We start from the raw sequence: 12,901 nt of genomic DNA, 5'->3' as shown, positions 1-12,901 counted from the left end.
CAAGAGCATTTCTACACGTTGAAGGAGAGGTCGAGATTATTAAGTCTGTCTGCTTGCTGAAGTCACTCCTATTAATACTGGACATAAATCCCATCCTAATGCACTTTTTTAATAAAAGAGATCAGAGATTAGAACTCATTTTTGCACAGAGTAACAAAAACAACAACTGTGGATTTTTTCCTTCATCACTTCCATTGATAAAGCATTAGGAAGACAATCTAGTAGGACTGCCTGCCTTGTTGTTTATGTGTGTGTCTTTTTATGTTTCTTTCCTCTATGTCTGTATTATAATTGAGGCCAAAAATGAATCCATAGGGGGAAGGAGTCCATGGTCAGCTACTGAAAAGCTGTCAATAAACAGTTAGTGTGCTGCAGACCTCCACTTTATTATTAATAATAATAATGATAATAATAATAATTGTTGGAGCCATTTAATTGGCAATCAGCGTGTGATGCTGTGGGTGGAAAAGTTTATTTAAATGTGGCCTAATTGCTTCAGCTGTGTTGCGCACAGCAAGGTCACAGTTTTTTTGACCATGGTTACGTGTATGATAACGTGGTAAGATTAAAAGAAGAATTATAATTTAGTTTTATTATTTTGCTGTTTACTTAAATGGATTTCCATATCCAACTTTAAGTTTGAACTCTTGGACAAGTTGTTCATTGGCAGTTGTTTGTTTAAAAACACGCATCTACAGCGATGCCAAATTACAGACCAAACAAAGGAACAAATGTGCGCCAACAATAATAATAATAACTTTTATTTATATAGCACCTTTCAGCTCCCTCAGTAGATAGCAAGGCAGTGAATTATCCTTCCCCAAGAGGGAAGAAAGGGAAATAATCATTTAAGCAGATGCCGCATTAGCTCATAAATACAATAGATTAGAAAGCTAATGACCATTATCGTAACTTTGATGTGAAAAATCCTCTGTGTGTGACATTTACATAACAATATGCCAAAAGGGAAAATACTATGACATTACTAATATTATCGTATTATCCCACTATGCCTTTTAATTTTTATCTTATTAATTTTATCATCAGTCATAACATGACTCAAAAGCAGATTCCCATGCTCAGGCATGTACAGTTATTCAAGAAAGTATTGAGCCTTGGCCAACGCCTACAGCATGGAAAAAAAATATAAGATTCATTTTTTCCCTTTACACCATTCTGTGAGACACCTGTTGATGTATGATAATAGGTCACCAAAACAGTCAAAGATCTTCCATGGCCTGTGATGATTTGACGTTTTCCTTATCTGTTGCAACAAACTGAAAAGTTCCATGTGGCCCTTGACCTCTAAATGTCACACACAGAGTTTCATTTTCTCAGTATATCCTCTATGCTTATTACATCCTCTGCACAGAAAAGCACACCTTTTTTTCCTCAGTTGCTCAATCTGGAGAGTCTTTGATGCATAGTTTGTTCGCATCAAAGAGGAAATTGCGCAAAGCTCGTTGTTTATTGAAAGTGACATTTCATTCATGGACAGCGCTTTTATTTGCCTTTTCAGGTGGCTTATTCAGTTCGGAAAAGTTTGAAACAAGAGACTTAGTATGAGGTCTTGCCTAATCTTGTTGGTCACGCTCATAGCTGAAGCTGCTGATGAAATGATCTGTGCCGTTCTGAATAGCCTCTGCTTCTGAAAGCTGTGTGAATACACTCCCATTACTACCATCTTGAATATCTTTTCTTTCCTCAGTCTCTTGCACTCCTTTCCACTCTCCACTTCGCCCTTCTTCCCTCGTTCTTATTCCCTCCCAACCCCCATTCTTCCTTTCTGTGTATATGCCCTTTTCTCTTTCCATCTCCTCTGTCTCTTGGGCGATCTGTTGACTGTTCAGGTAGATGCTACTGTGTGAAACCATGGTGCTGGTGTCTCTGGAAGGAAGGTAAGCATCCATGTCTGCCTCCACCTCCAAGAAAGCATTCGTCGGGGGTGTGGGGTGGACCGGCAGCTCATCTTGAAGTTTGTTTCTTCCCTGAGCATGGCCTTGTTGATGGCGATTCTTCTTCAGGCGTTTCTTTGCTATCTTTAGATCCAACGAGGCATAATTCAGGTCAGGCTCTAGAGACTGGTTCCAAACAATAGAGACAACATGAGTTAATGCTGTTTTTTAGGTGTTTACATTGATGAAAAAAAAAAGCTGCAGCACTTCACACCAGTTTAAATGAGACATTCTAGATCTTGTGGTTTTAGGTTCTCATGTATTTCTGTAAGTGTAGTTTATTTTTAGAACATTTTGTTCTTAATTGGTCCACAGTTCCATTGACCACAATGTCTATGGTGTTAGCTGCCTTCCGTTCTGAAAGCAAATCTGTCAGCAAACTGAGCATGGGTTTAAACTGGTCTGCATGTGTATTTTTACACCAAATGCATTACCATATATTGCATATACCATACCACCAAATGCGTTACCATATATTTGGTTTCAGTGTGAATGTAACAAGGACTATAACTAGAATACCAACATTTGCAAATTATAGTCAAGCGATTAGGTTTAGAATATAATTATATTTTGTAAACAACTCACAAAGCCAATTTTGCTTGTTTACCTTTAGTGCATGTTATATCCAGTACTTTTCATCTTCCGTATTGGAGATGCAAAGCTTTAGAGAAGTTTAACAGTTTCATTATTCTAGCATGCATTCCACACAAAAACACTTCTGGCATAAATCAGTGAAGATTAATAACATCAAGCAGGTGAAAAATGAGCCATGCATGTTTAAGTTTTTTTTTTTTTTCACTCTGCGATAATGCTGACAGTCCCTACATATGCTATCAAATGTATGACAAAATAATATGTACATTATATTATTATATAGTACGTAACAACATCACAGGCCATAGTCTGAACATTACATTCACAGCAATTACCTTCCTGTGATCTCTTGTGAACATAGTCATCGTCTCATAGCAAAGCTCTGCAGAATCTGAACAAGTAAAACACAGGATTTGGTCATTTGTTTTACATTCTACTTACCACAGTAGGCACACATGAATCACATAAATTAGAAAATAGAAGAGTCTAATCTAGATTTTTAGAGGTTCTTCTACTGAAGAAATGACAACAAACAACACATCTAAAATTTGGAAATCTAAGGGTATTTAAACAGTGGGTGAAAAGGAAATGCAGTTTTATCTAAATGCATTTATTTATACATGTATTATGCATATGTATATATGTTTAACCTGCATGGAATAGATCCAAATGAACTTTCAGCTTAATGTCTACAACTAAAGAAAAAGGAAACATAATATTATAATTATTGTTATAAATAAATTGTGTCGTCATACATAATAATTTTGTGTATGCTAGCATTAAAAAAAAAATGCAATGATTTCTTGTACTGAAAAAAAAAAGTTACAGAACGCACGCCTGCGCTCACCTCTTCTGTCTGAGCTGATGTTGCCGTAGATTGGATTTTCCTGCTGCTCGTGATGATTGTGGGGACTTTCCTGCTGCTCATCATGATTGAGGTTATCAAAATAATGCCCTTCATCCTGTGACGGGCTTCAACAACAGGAATAATTTCACAGTTTATTTCATTAATAAGATGTCATTTGTAGATTACAAATAAAAATATATTGGAACACGTATTACTTATTAAAAATGAATATGTATTAAACTAAATAATAATGTGCTGACATGCACACATGTTTAAGCCTCATTAAAAAAAAAAAATTTAAAAGATAAATAAAAAGCAAACCTTTCTCCAGAAATGTTTGTGAAGCAGCACTCTTCTGTGTCTGTATGAACAAAATATTTAGCAATTTATATAATGCCCTGTTGCTGAAGGGTTTAGAGTCAATGGCGACCACATTTAAAAAAGAAATTGACTTTACATGTAACCATACCTCTGCATAAAGTGGCTCTTTGTCTGATGCAGAAGATGACATTGAGACACAAAGAGATCAACAAGGCCAGAGATAACAGTCCCAGACCTACATATAGAGAGTCTAAAAGACAAACTCAAACTGTTAAATTTACAGTATTTCCAAGTCAACATTCTCATCAGCTATCAGTAATACAATTTGGAATTTCCCACTGTACATCTCAATAACAAACAGAAAAGATTACACTTTTTTTCAAATGCATCTTTGCTTTTGTGCTGGTGAAAAACAAAGATGTAGTCAAATGCTTCAACAATACTGGACAATTCCAATCCCTGACCTTTTAAGAATAAAAATAGAACAGAAAAAGTTAGCCATTAACAACTGGTATAGCCAATCTTAAATTATAAGTGTATACTACACGTGTTTGTACTTTGTGCTACTGCATGGAATATCTTAAGATGTTTGCTTTTTTAATAAGCTAGAGGCTACATAATTATTTCTAAAAAAACACTGACAAATTATACATTATACAATCATTCTTCCTGCTGTAACATTTTATTGTAAATTCATCTTAATTCCTCTGTAAGCAACGTAAATAATTTGGTTAAAAACTGTCCCGAGGGTTTCGGAAATCAAGTGTGCTGCACATGGTATGATAACCGTAAGTACTGTGACATAAAAAGGTTACGTGTAGATACTAAACTACAGTAAACTAAGCAATATATTATACATACTGTACAGTTATGGTTATCAACTCATTGTTTTGTTTCACCTTTTGTTCTGCCATGTTCTGTGACATACGCTTTAGAAATGATTTAGCTTTCCTGTTTTTGTGGTAAATGCAACATTTTGCAGGATGGGATACAACATTAACAGATATGTACGCTGTAGCAATATTAGAACCACGTTTGTACATTTAAATCTAATTTTAGAACCTACCTGTCATATTCCAGCCGTCTTGAACTTAACGTTTTGTCTGTGTGACACGATTGCTCTCCGGCTACAGGACATTACAGTGTTTAGTCAGTGAGGTGTGCTACACTGAAGTCTATTTTTACTTTGCCTAAGTTACCTCTCTCGTCACAGTGCTTTGATAACTGGCTTCTCTTCAGTTACAAACAGGAAGCAATGTAACCTCATTCTGAGGCACCCAGTCTCGATCTCATTGTGAGGTACAGTACTATGTCAAATAGATCACCATATTAGTATGTAGTAAGACTACAATGGTTTATTAATATCTCTTAGCAACTATGCTATTAGGATTTATAATAAAACGGCACACAAACATATACACAAATACATTTTCACTTAATTATTTGTCAGCTTAGAAATTTCAGAATAATTGGGAAATTAAAAAAATGTCAACCCCTAATCGTAGCCCTAACTTACAGAAACCTGATTCTGAACTTAACCCTAAATCCAAGTCTTAACCCTAAAATAAATACACTTGTGGTGACCATCTGCTCAGTTCACTGAAAGCCAGAGAGTCCCCACAGTGCCATGAATAACAAGCAAACGTGTAGGTATTACTGTATACCAGTTGTCTGTGTGCACGGGGACTTGAGAGCATTGTATACCAAGAATATATATCTTGCATACAGAGGGTACATTTTGGTTTTGCTGCTGTGGTCGGAATATCAGAAGAAGAAAATAAGCAGTTTTGAAAGGTTTCTCAGTACAGCTACCGTAAATGCGTGTGAATGTGTGTTTAAAAAATAAATGATTACTGAGAGACCGAATTAAACAGGGTTCACTTTATTTGGTATGCAAACGAAATGAAAACAATATTTATAAAACCAGTACATACTCAACAATAATAAAACAATATAGTAGTATAAACATGTCCAACACCTCCTCCCTCTGTGTATATGATGGTACCCAGTGGTTGTTATATTTGTTAGCTATTTATCCCATGTGGTTTGTGGTACGCCCCAATCTCAAGTGGTAGCCTGTGGTTTGTGTGGACAACAGTGGTCTTTGATATTGAGCCGTCAGTCAATTTGCAGCATTAGCACTGAACAGTTACACAAGAGAAATACATTGGGCTTCTGTGCAAGAAATCCTAAATCACAGGCTTAACAGATGAAGCCAGAATTACCTTAAAGGAAGTAAATCTGCCATATAGTTCCAACAATTATGTTTCTAAGCATTGCAATGCTTATTTACTGCTGCGTAAGATACAATAGCTGGGACTTCATCAAAAAGTCACAGTGAATATATTATATTGCAAGAATGTAAATAACACAAGCACCTGCAGTGCAATAGCTCAAAGTCAGTTTAGAGACAAAATAAACCAGCTTTTATTTTCAAATATTAGAAACTGTATGGCAAAATTTAATACATTTAAAAATAAAAAAAACACCCATCCTAGATATACACAGCCCACATTTGTACAATTGCCTGCAACTGTGTTGTAACTGCACTTTGATACTGTCTACATCTGCAAGTATTACCTTAATTCTGCATTTAACAAAGTTAGGATACAGCCCCCCACAGATCCCCACAATGACTGCATGCTGTCATTGTGCAATATATCAGGCACTATATATTAATATATATACATATTAATTTGTTTCATATCTTTAAGTTCTGTCACTGAGTTACATCTTGAAGTGGGGAATTGCTGTGTTGAAATATCATGGTGTCTTGCAGCTGTATACCTTACTGGAGGAGGAGGGGGTTTGAATGGAGGCGGTAGATCCATCCTACAGAGAGAGAGAGAACACAAATATTTAAATATTTGTGGCATTGCTCGAAAATTGGCTGTATCCAAAAAGCTTGCAGATATATCAGAAAGATAATGTGCATCAATTGAAGTAAGACAGATATCAGGTCCAACCAGTGCATGACCCTGAATAGGTGCAAGCAGGTATAGAGGATAGTTGCATGGATAGAACCTGAGAGCTTTACCTCTCCTTCATAAGTTTTCTTCTGTAGAGAAAGCCAACCACAGCAATCAATGGAACGATGATTAACGGCAACAACAGATGACTCCGTACACCAGCAGTATCTGAGAAGCAGATTCGGGGTGGGGAGTGTCATTTTGGAGGACAGCAACAGCTTAATATGTGTTTCTAAGCTATTGATCAGCTTACTCTGGTGAAACCCAGCAGACTCCAACAAATATTGATAATAAATGTAAAGCTGCAAAACTGCAGATGATATTCATGTGTATTTTTTTAAGTAGGTCTTGCCTGTCGAACATTTAGCATTATTGTTTGTTGTTATGTGCTGCTTTTAAACTTCTTTATTTACTTTACAGCACTGCTCCTGCTCACCTAACCTAAATAGCCGCAAACAAACCTAAGTGCACTGTTGGCAGACCACAGAGCAAATAATGTGCCCCACAAAACCTAAAAAGGCTATCTCAGGCAAACAAAGGGATGTTGGATGATTCTGGGTTTCAGAAAAAGACTGGAAATGCATAATATAATGCATTGCTGAGCATATATTTTTTTCTTCCTAAAACTTCATTTTTACTCTACACAATGGTCACATATGCTATCCTTGAAATGTTCCATTCATGGGAGGGAAAGGGAGCAAATCTAGTATCTGCCAACATTGAAGAATTAAATGTGAAATAAGTAACTATTACCTTCATCTTCAATGGGCGTCATTGTATTGACAGTGCCCAGAGTTGGGGTGGCACCAGGATTGCCTCCCATGGACGCATTCCTCGTGTCCTGTGTTGATCTGAACACTTTATTATCATAACTTAATGTTGTGTTTAGATTGCTGGCCACTGATCCTTCAGATGTGTTTAAATTGTGAGTCGGGTTTATCTCCTGGTCCGTGGAGTTGTTGAAGTGATAGGGATCAGTGTGTGTGGCAGGGGATGACGTGACACTGACATGTGTATAATTTGTTAAAGAGGTCATATGCTCTCCATCTGTGACATTTCTGGAGTTTGGATTATCATCGCCTACAGCTGTGCTCATACTCATGGTCCAAGTTGCATTGCTGTCAATGGTTGAAAGCCCAGTGGTCGGTGTTGTGGTAAAGCTGCTGTCTGCTGATTCAGTCAAACCCTCTGCAGTTGCATTAGACTGTGGTGACACTGTCACAAGATCTGAAAGTAGCAACACAAGTTAGTCAACAATAGATATGCAGTCAGCGACAACTGTACTATTTTGATGTTGCCACTGCATTAAAAACATACTTTCTTGGACTCAACAGAACTCACTTGTTAGAATAGAAATACCTGACATGGAAAACTGCACATGGGTTAACAAACTGTAGCCTATCCATCACATGGGAATCTGTTCAGGTTAGTGGCATAGTTCGATGTGTTGGGAACTCCGCTTAATCACTTCCTTGCCAAGAGTTAAATGAGAAAATTGATGCCACTCATATCTGTATGGATAAAATGTAGCCAGTTAGCTTAACTTAGCATAAATACTAGCATAAAGAGAGGAAAACAGCCAGCCTGGCTCTGGCCAGAGGTAACTAAATCGGCCTATGAGCACCTCTAAAGGTTATGTCTTGTTTGTTTTATCTAAGCAAACAGAAACGTAAAACCCACAAGTTGTGGTTTTACAGGGAGTTATGTGCTTCACCAGGTGCAGTAACTTCCTGGTTGCCTGACAACTGTTCCTGGCTGAGAAATAGTCCAGCATACACAACGCCCCTGTAAAATGGCGAGTTGTCGATGTTAGAATTTGGTTTTTGTACGCATTTCCATAAATAAACTATTCCTTTAACAAGCTTCACATTGTAAAGTTGAATGTAGAAAAATATAATACCCAATGCATGTTATACATCATTAATATGTGGACCGGGTTGGCATATATGAGCACATAATCAATATGTAAAATAAGGCAAAGAGCTCATTCAAGAGCCTGGACTGTGATGGATACAGATTGCTAAAGCAAATGTTTGGTCATGAATTCTAAATGTATGTATGGTTAACTAATGAACACATTTAATCAGTTATGTGTCAGTTGTTTTCAACTATTTGTTTTCTACCCTGCATATTCCCATACAATCACCAGGACAAATTAATCTTATCTCACATCCCCCTATAAGATGCAACTGAGAGAAGCAATCCAATGCCGCAATGCAATGTGCTCTAAATCAACGCTGTGTCCGTTTCAAGCAGCTTTTCTCAGTATTTTTCAAACGCTCATTTTGGTTGTACTTCTCCAATCTGTCCAACAGATTGTGCTCTTACCCATGTTACCATTCAGAGATGCTGTTGAGACTGCTGAGTGAGTTTGTTCTTGTAGTTTGACAGTAGATAGGAAAGAAAGAAAGAGCAGGAAGTTACTTCTGATGTCTGTGTGGCTTCTGTTAGGTATGCTTTAGTTACATATTGAAACGCTTGTGAGAAACATGAATACAGTCTCGGATTATTTCCCTGCTTAAGCACACCCCGACAGCACTATACCAAGCTTTATAACCAGTGGAGGCAGACAACATGCTGTTTGGTTGTTTTATCATTTAAAACTGTGAATACTCTTTTAGTTAAGCTTGGTTCAGTATTGACCCTAATCCCACAGGGCAATTGATTTGCAGCAAATAATTGGGAGTTTCGCTCTTAAAGTTTTGATGTTGTATCCAATTTATTCACAGTTGGTGTGGTCTCATAACATGGCTGGCAGCTTCAAATTCCTTTAAATATATTTCACTTTCCTTTCAGCTAATTAAAAATTAAAATTGAATGAGCTACAATATGATTACAAAAGCCAAGCATCAGCTCTCTGTTGCAATGCAGTTTTTTAAGTCATTCCGTCTCTTGGGCACTCTACTAGATTGTTAATCTGCCCTGAGGAAATGCTGAAATTGAGTAAGACACAAAGAGAGAAATAGCGGCAAGAAAGAAATGGAAAGGCTTACCTGTCCTTAAGCTTGTGGTTGCTGTTAGCACTGTGATGATAAACTCTTGATGCAGACTTTTGTTTCCTGTGTTGACAGTCAGTGTATAAACCCCTGTGTGAGCCTCAGTCACACACCAGAGCTCCAGAGATGCATTCTCTGAGACCAGTATCTTGTTCTAGGGCAAAACAAGATTATGTACCATACAAATACCTTTTCATATTGAGAAGATGTGTTTTGTATTGTAGGTTTTGAAATGGGGCGATTAACTGTTTCCTGTTACCTTGGTCCACTTGTACTGTGCATCAGGGAATGCTCTGCATTGAATGGTCACATCTTTTCCAGTATAGACCTCAACAGTGCGATCCATATCACACATTATTTTAACATCATCTAATAGAGAGAAAAGGTGAGATTAATTTGGATTGACAACGAAAGAATGCTTATGTAAAACATCTGCTAAATACAGCAAATGACTACTATGAACAAAGGATTGCAGATCCAATACAATACACATGAACAGCACATTGTCCTCTGCAGCCTCTATTTTGTTCCTAACACCCGTTCAGTTTGCTTACAGATGAAAAGAAGGTACAGGTGTATTGTGCCTGTGTCAATGGACGACTAAATGATTCATGAGGGGAAAAAAATAGGGCCAAACATAGCCAAAGCTGTTTGATGTGTTCTTGCAATTATTAGATACATTTGCTCAGAAGTAAATAACTGCTGACATTGGCAGAGGAGCGGCGCTCTGATGCAATCAGGAGTAACGTGAAATATATGCATTGGAGAATAAGATAGAAACCTGTGAAGACTGCAGCGTCTGGTTGAGCAATGTAGGTATGGCTTTGCATGTACTAGCCTACGTCTTACCTTTGATCTCTAGCTCGGTTTCTCTCCTGATGGTGCCCAGGGGAAAAGTTGCGATGTCACAAATATAGAAACCACTGTCCCATTTTGCCACCTGGAAAAGCTGGAGATGGGAGCCCATCAACTTGTTCTCAATCTGCATGGTGACATTAGGCCAAAATTGATTGATTCCAAACTTTTCGCTGTACAGAACCAGCTTTTTCTCTTCATTTTTGTTCTTTCTCCATTCAATACTGACGATCTTGAGATCAGTACTGCTTTTTACAGTACAAGGTAAAGTAACGTTCTGGCCCACTACTGCCTCCATCTTTTCATAATGGAACACCTCAACATCCCGGAGCCCTGTCAAGCACATCAGATAGCATTGGAAGCAAAAGAATAAGTGAGGAGACAACATCACCTACACTTTGAAATGGATATTACCGACTGCAGTCTGCTGGAATGTAGAAAGATACAATCATAGCATTATACTGTGGTAGCTTGTCACACCAGAAGCCAATACACATTTCAAACTCCTGCTGAATATCCCATATTTGGTGGTATATCATTTGAGTAAGTGCACATGTTGTCCAGGATTACCTTGTATAATAGAGGCAAGAAACAGGAGCGAGAAGGCTGTTCCCAGTGCACCTCCAGCCATGTTTGAGCTCCCCAAACTCATTACAATCAATCAGGCTGAATCCATCGAGGCATTTGCAAAGACAGAAAGAGTATACTGTCAACTGAGGTTAAAGAGTGGGGTAGAGCGTGTGAGACAGAGACCAGGAAGTCCTATCTTCACAGGAAGCTACACAGAGTTATATGTGCTGGCGCTGCAGCTTTGCGGTGAAAACCTCTGGTGCAAAGCAGACACTTGCAGGAGACGTAAATCTCCACAGTGCTTACCACATTTATTCTTGGGACTCACTAACAAGATGCAGATAATTGACTCATACATCACTGATGACCTAAATCATCCAGGAAGACAGATGCCGTTTTTGTCTTTATGAGCAAATTAATACACTACTTGAGTAAGTGTGCAGGCATGACCCTTTCTTCAAATAAAGAAACACAAATAAAAAAAATCTTGCAGGTACTTCCAAACACATGAAGGCCCATGCTGTACATACATCTGTCACAGTTTTGTTTCTATCATGTGTATGTATATATATATTTTATTTAACTTCATCTGTTGATGGTCAATTCATACTCAACAGACAATACAATCTAGAAATATCTAGGTGAGCCACTAAAGATTATGTTTCTGAAAATTGTGATTGATTGCTTTATATTATCTAGCCTTCAGATAGCCTTGTTTTGCCCGCTGTGCTTAATGTCTCAGAGCAGAACTTAACTATAGTTAAGTTCTGCTCTGAGATAAAGAGATAGAAGGACATATTACAGGACTAACTGTTAATGTAAGTCTTATGCATACATTAATTTTAAAACGAATTGACTCGTGATTGCATCTTAGAGAGAGAGAGAGAGAGATGGCCGAACTACATCCAATTAGCACTTCATCATGAGAATAAACTGGAAAAATCTTATCTGCTAAGAGAAAGATGATAATTAGGCAAATATTTTCTGTAGAAATGTTCTTCAGGCATTTAAGATAAACCTGTCGATATACACACTTGATGAATGAGTGGCAATGTTTTCAAAGATTAGGCTAGCAATTATTCAGTATCTAATTTCATTAGCCATTCAGAAAGAAAGCAATATTCACTGTTATTAGTATAACAAAATGCTGCTATCCAAACACCTTTCATTCTCCGTCAAATGTTATGAGCTCTCCATTTCATTTATTATGAATACTCCTTAAAGCCCCTGCAATGCATTTAGATGATTGATTACCTTACATTCATATTCTGTGTATGACCTTTATAATTTAAATTAGGGCTTAGAAGAGTGACTGCTATCTGGAAGACTTCTATCAGTGTTTTATAAAAGTATAACAGGACCTTGCTGCAATGCTTCATTTGATAAGGGCATCATCACTCCCCCAGGGAGCCGTGGAAATCTCTTATTTGTATCTATGTGTGTGTTTGTGTGTGAGGTGTATGTTTGTGTGTCCGCTGACCTAAAGGGCTATGTGACCATTGTTGACACATATTCACACATTCTCCACTGCTGCTCATTTTGCCACATTCACTGCTCAGTTTTGCTGTGAGCACAGTGTTATCACTGCGAACAAGTGTGATTTTTAGAGGCAGTGTATTATTGAAATCTGGGCATGTTTTACAGATTGTCTGACTACAAACCAGTCAGAGCCCTGAGAGACTACTTCAAAGTACTGCTACTAAATATAAAAAAGACTGTAACCTATAAACAGGCTTTCTATCAATTTTTTAAATATCACATTGGAGTATTGATCATTGCACACAATTAATGTGG

General features: G+C 37.5%; 2 protein-coding genes across 5 annotated transcripts; both read right to left on the bottom strand.

The window, feature by feature from the left end:
* Window positions 1–734: 734 nt before the first annotated feature.
* Window positions 735–4,952, bottom strand: LOC120543562. Its single transcript, XM_039776682.1, has 6 exons — window positions 4,784–4,952; window positions 3,866–3,967; window positions 3,718–3,757; window positions 3,397–3,521; window positions 2,885–2,940; window positions 735–2,081 (listed from the first exon to the last, which is right to left on the bottom strand). Exons 1-6 carry the CDS (start codon window positions 4,788–4,790, stop codon window positions 1,575–1,577), a joined length of 837 nt encoding a protein of 278 aa, XP_039632616.1. The 5' UTR covers window positions 4,791–4,952; the 3' UTR covers window positions 735–1,574.
* Window positions 4,953–5,583: 631 nt separating this feature from the next.
* Window positions 5,584–11,297, bottom strand: si:ch1073-15f19.2 (T-cell surface protein tactile). Of its 4 annotated transcripts, none has more exons than XM_039778602.1 (8): window positions 11,108–11,297; window positions 10,532–10,870; window positions 9,942–10,051; window positions 9,680–9,836; window positions 9,015–9,062; window positions 7,440–7,913; window positions 6,755–6,854; window positions 5,584–6,549 (listed from the first exon to the last, which is right to left on the bottom strand). In XM_039778602.1, exons 1-8 carry the CDS (start codon window positions 11,187–11,189, stop codon window positions 6,393–6,395), a joined length of 1,467 nt encoding a protein of 488 aa, XP_039634536.1. In that variant the 5' UTR covers window positions 11,190–11,297; the 3' UTR covers window positions 5,584–6,392. The 4 variants fall into 4 exon arrangements, with proteins under 4 accessions (XP_039634536.1, XP_039634537.1, XP_039634538.1 ...); XM_039778603.1 differs by having other exon boundaries at window positions 10,532–10,964; window positions 11,108–11,185; XM_039778604.1 differs by having other exon boundaries at window positions 10,532–10,961; window positions 11,108–11,184.
* Between the last annotated feature and the right edge of the window lie 1,604 nt (window positions 11,298–12,901).

This window comes from Perca fluviatilis, chromosome 16 (genome assembly GCF_010015445.1).
Source record: "Perca fluviatilis chromosome 16, GENO_Pfluv_1.0, whole genome shotgun sequence".
NCBI lineage: Eukaryota > Metazoa > Chordata > Actinopteri > Perciformes > Percidae > Perca > Perca fluviatilis.
Note: the sequence above shows the minus strand (reverse complement) of the source record. Positions and strands in the feature narration are given on the sequence as shown.

Coding starts and splice junctions, on each gene's coding strand:
- LOC120543562 (XM_039776682.1), bottom strand. Junction 3,522..3,717: donor ACAAACATTTCTGGAGAAAG/GTTTGCTTTTTA, acceptor CTGTTGTTGAAG/CCCGTCACAGGATGAAGGGC. Junction 2,941..3,396: donor CATCAGCTCAGACAGAAGAG/GTGAGCGCAGGC, acceptor TTACTTGTTCAG/ATTCTGCAGAGCTTTGCTAT.
- si:ch1073-15f19.2 (XM_039778602.1), bottom strand. CDS start 11,189: ATGAGTTTGGGGAGCTCAAACATGGCTGGAGGTGCACTGGGAACAGCC. Junction 9,837..9,941: donor CACAGTACAAGTGGACCAAG/GTAACAGGAAAC, acceptor GTTTTGCCCTAG/AACAAGATACTGGTCTCAGA. Junction 7,914..9,014: donor ATCTCTGAATGGTAACATGG/GTAAGAGCACAA, acceptor TGCTACTTTCAG/ATCTTGTGACAGTGTCACCA.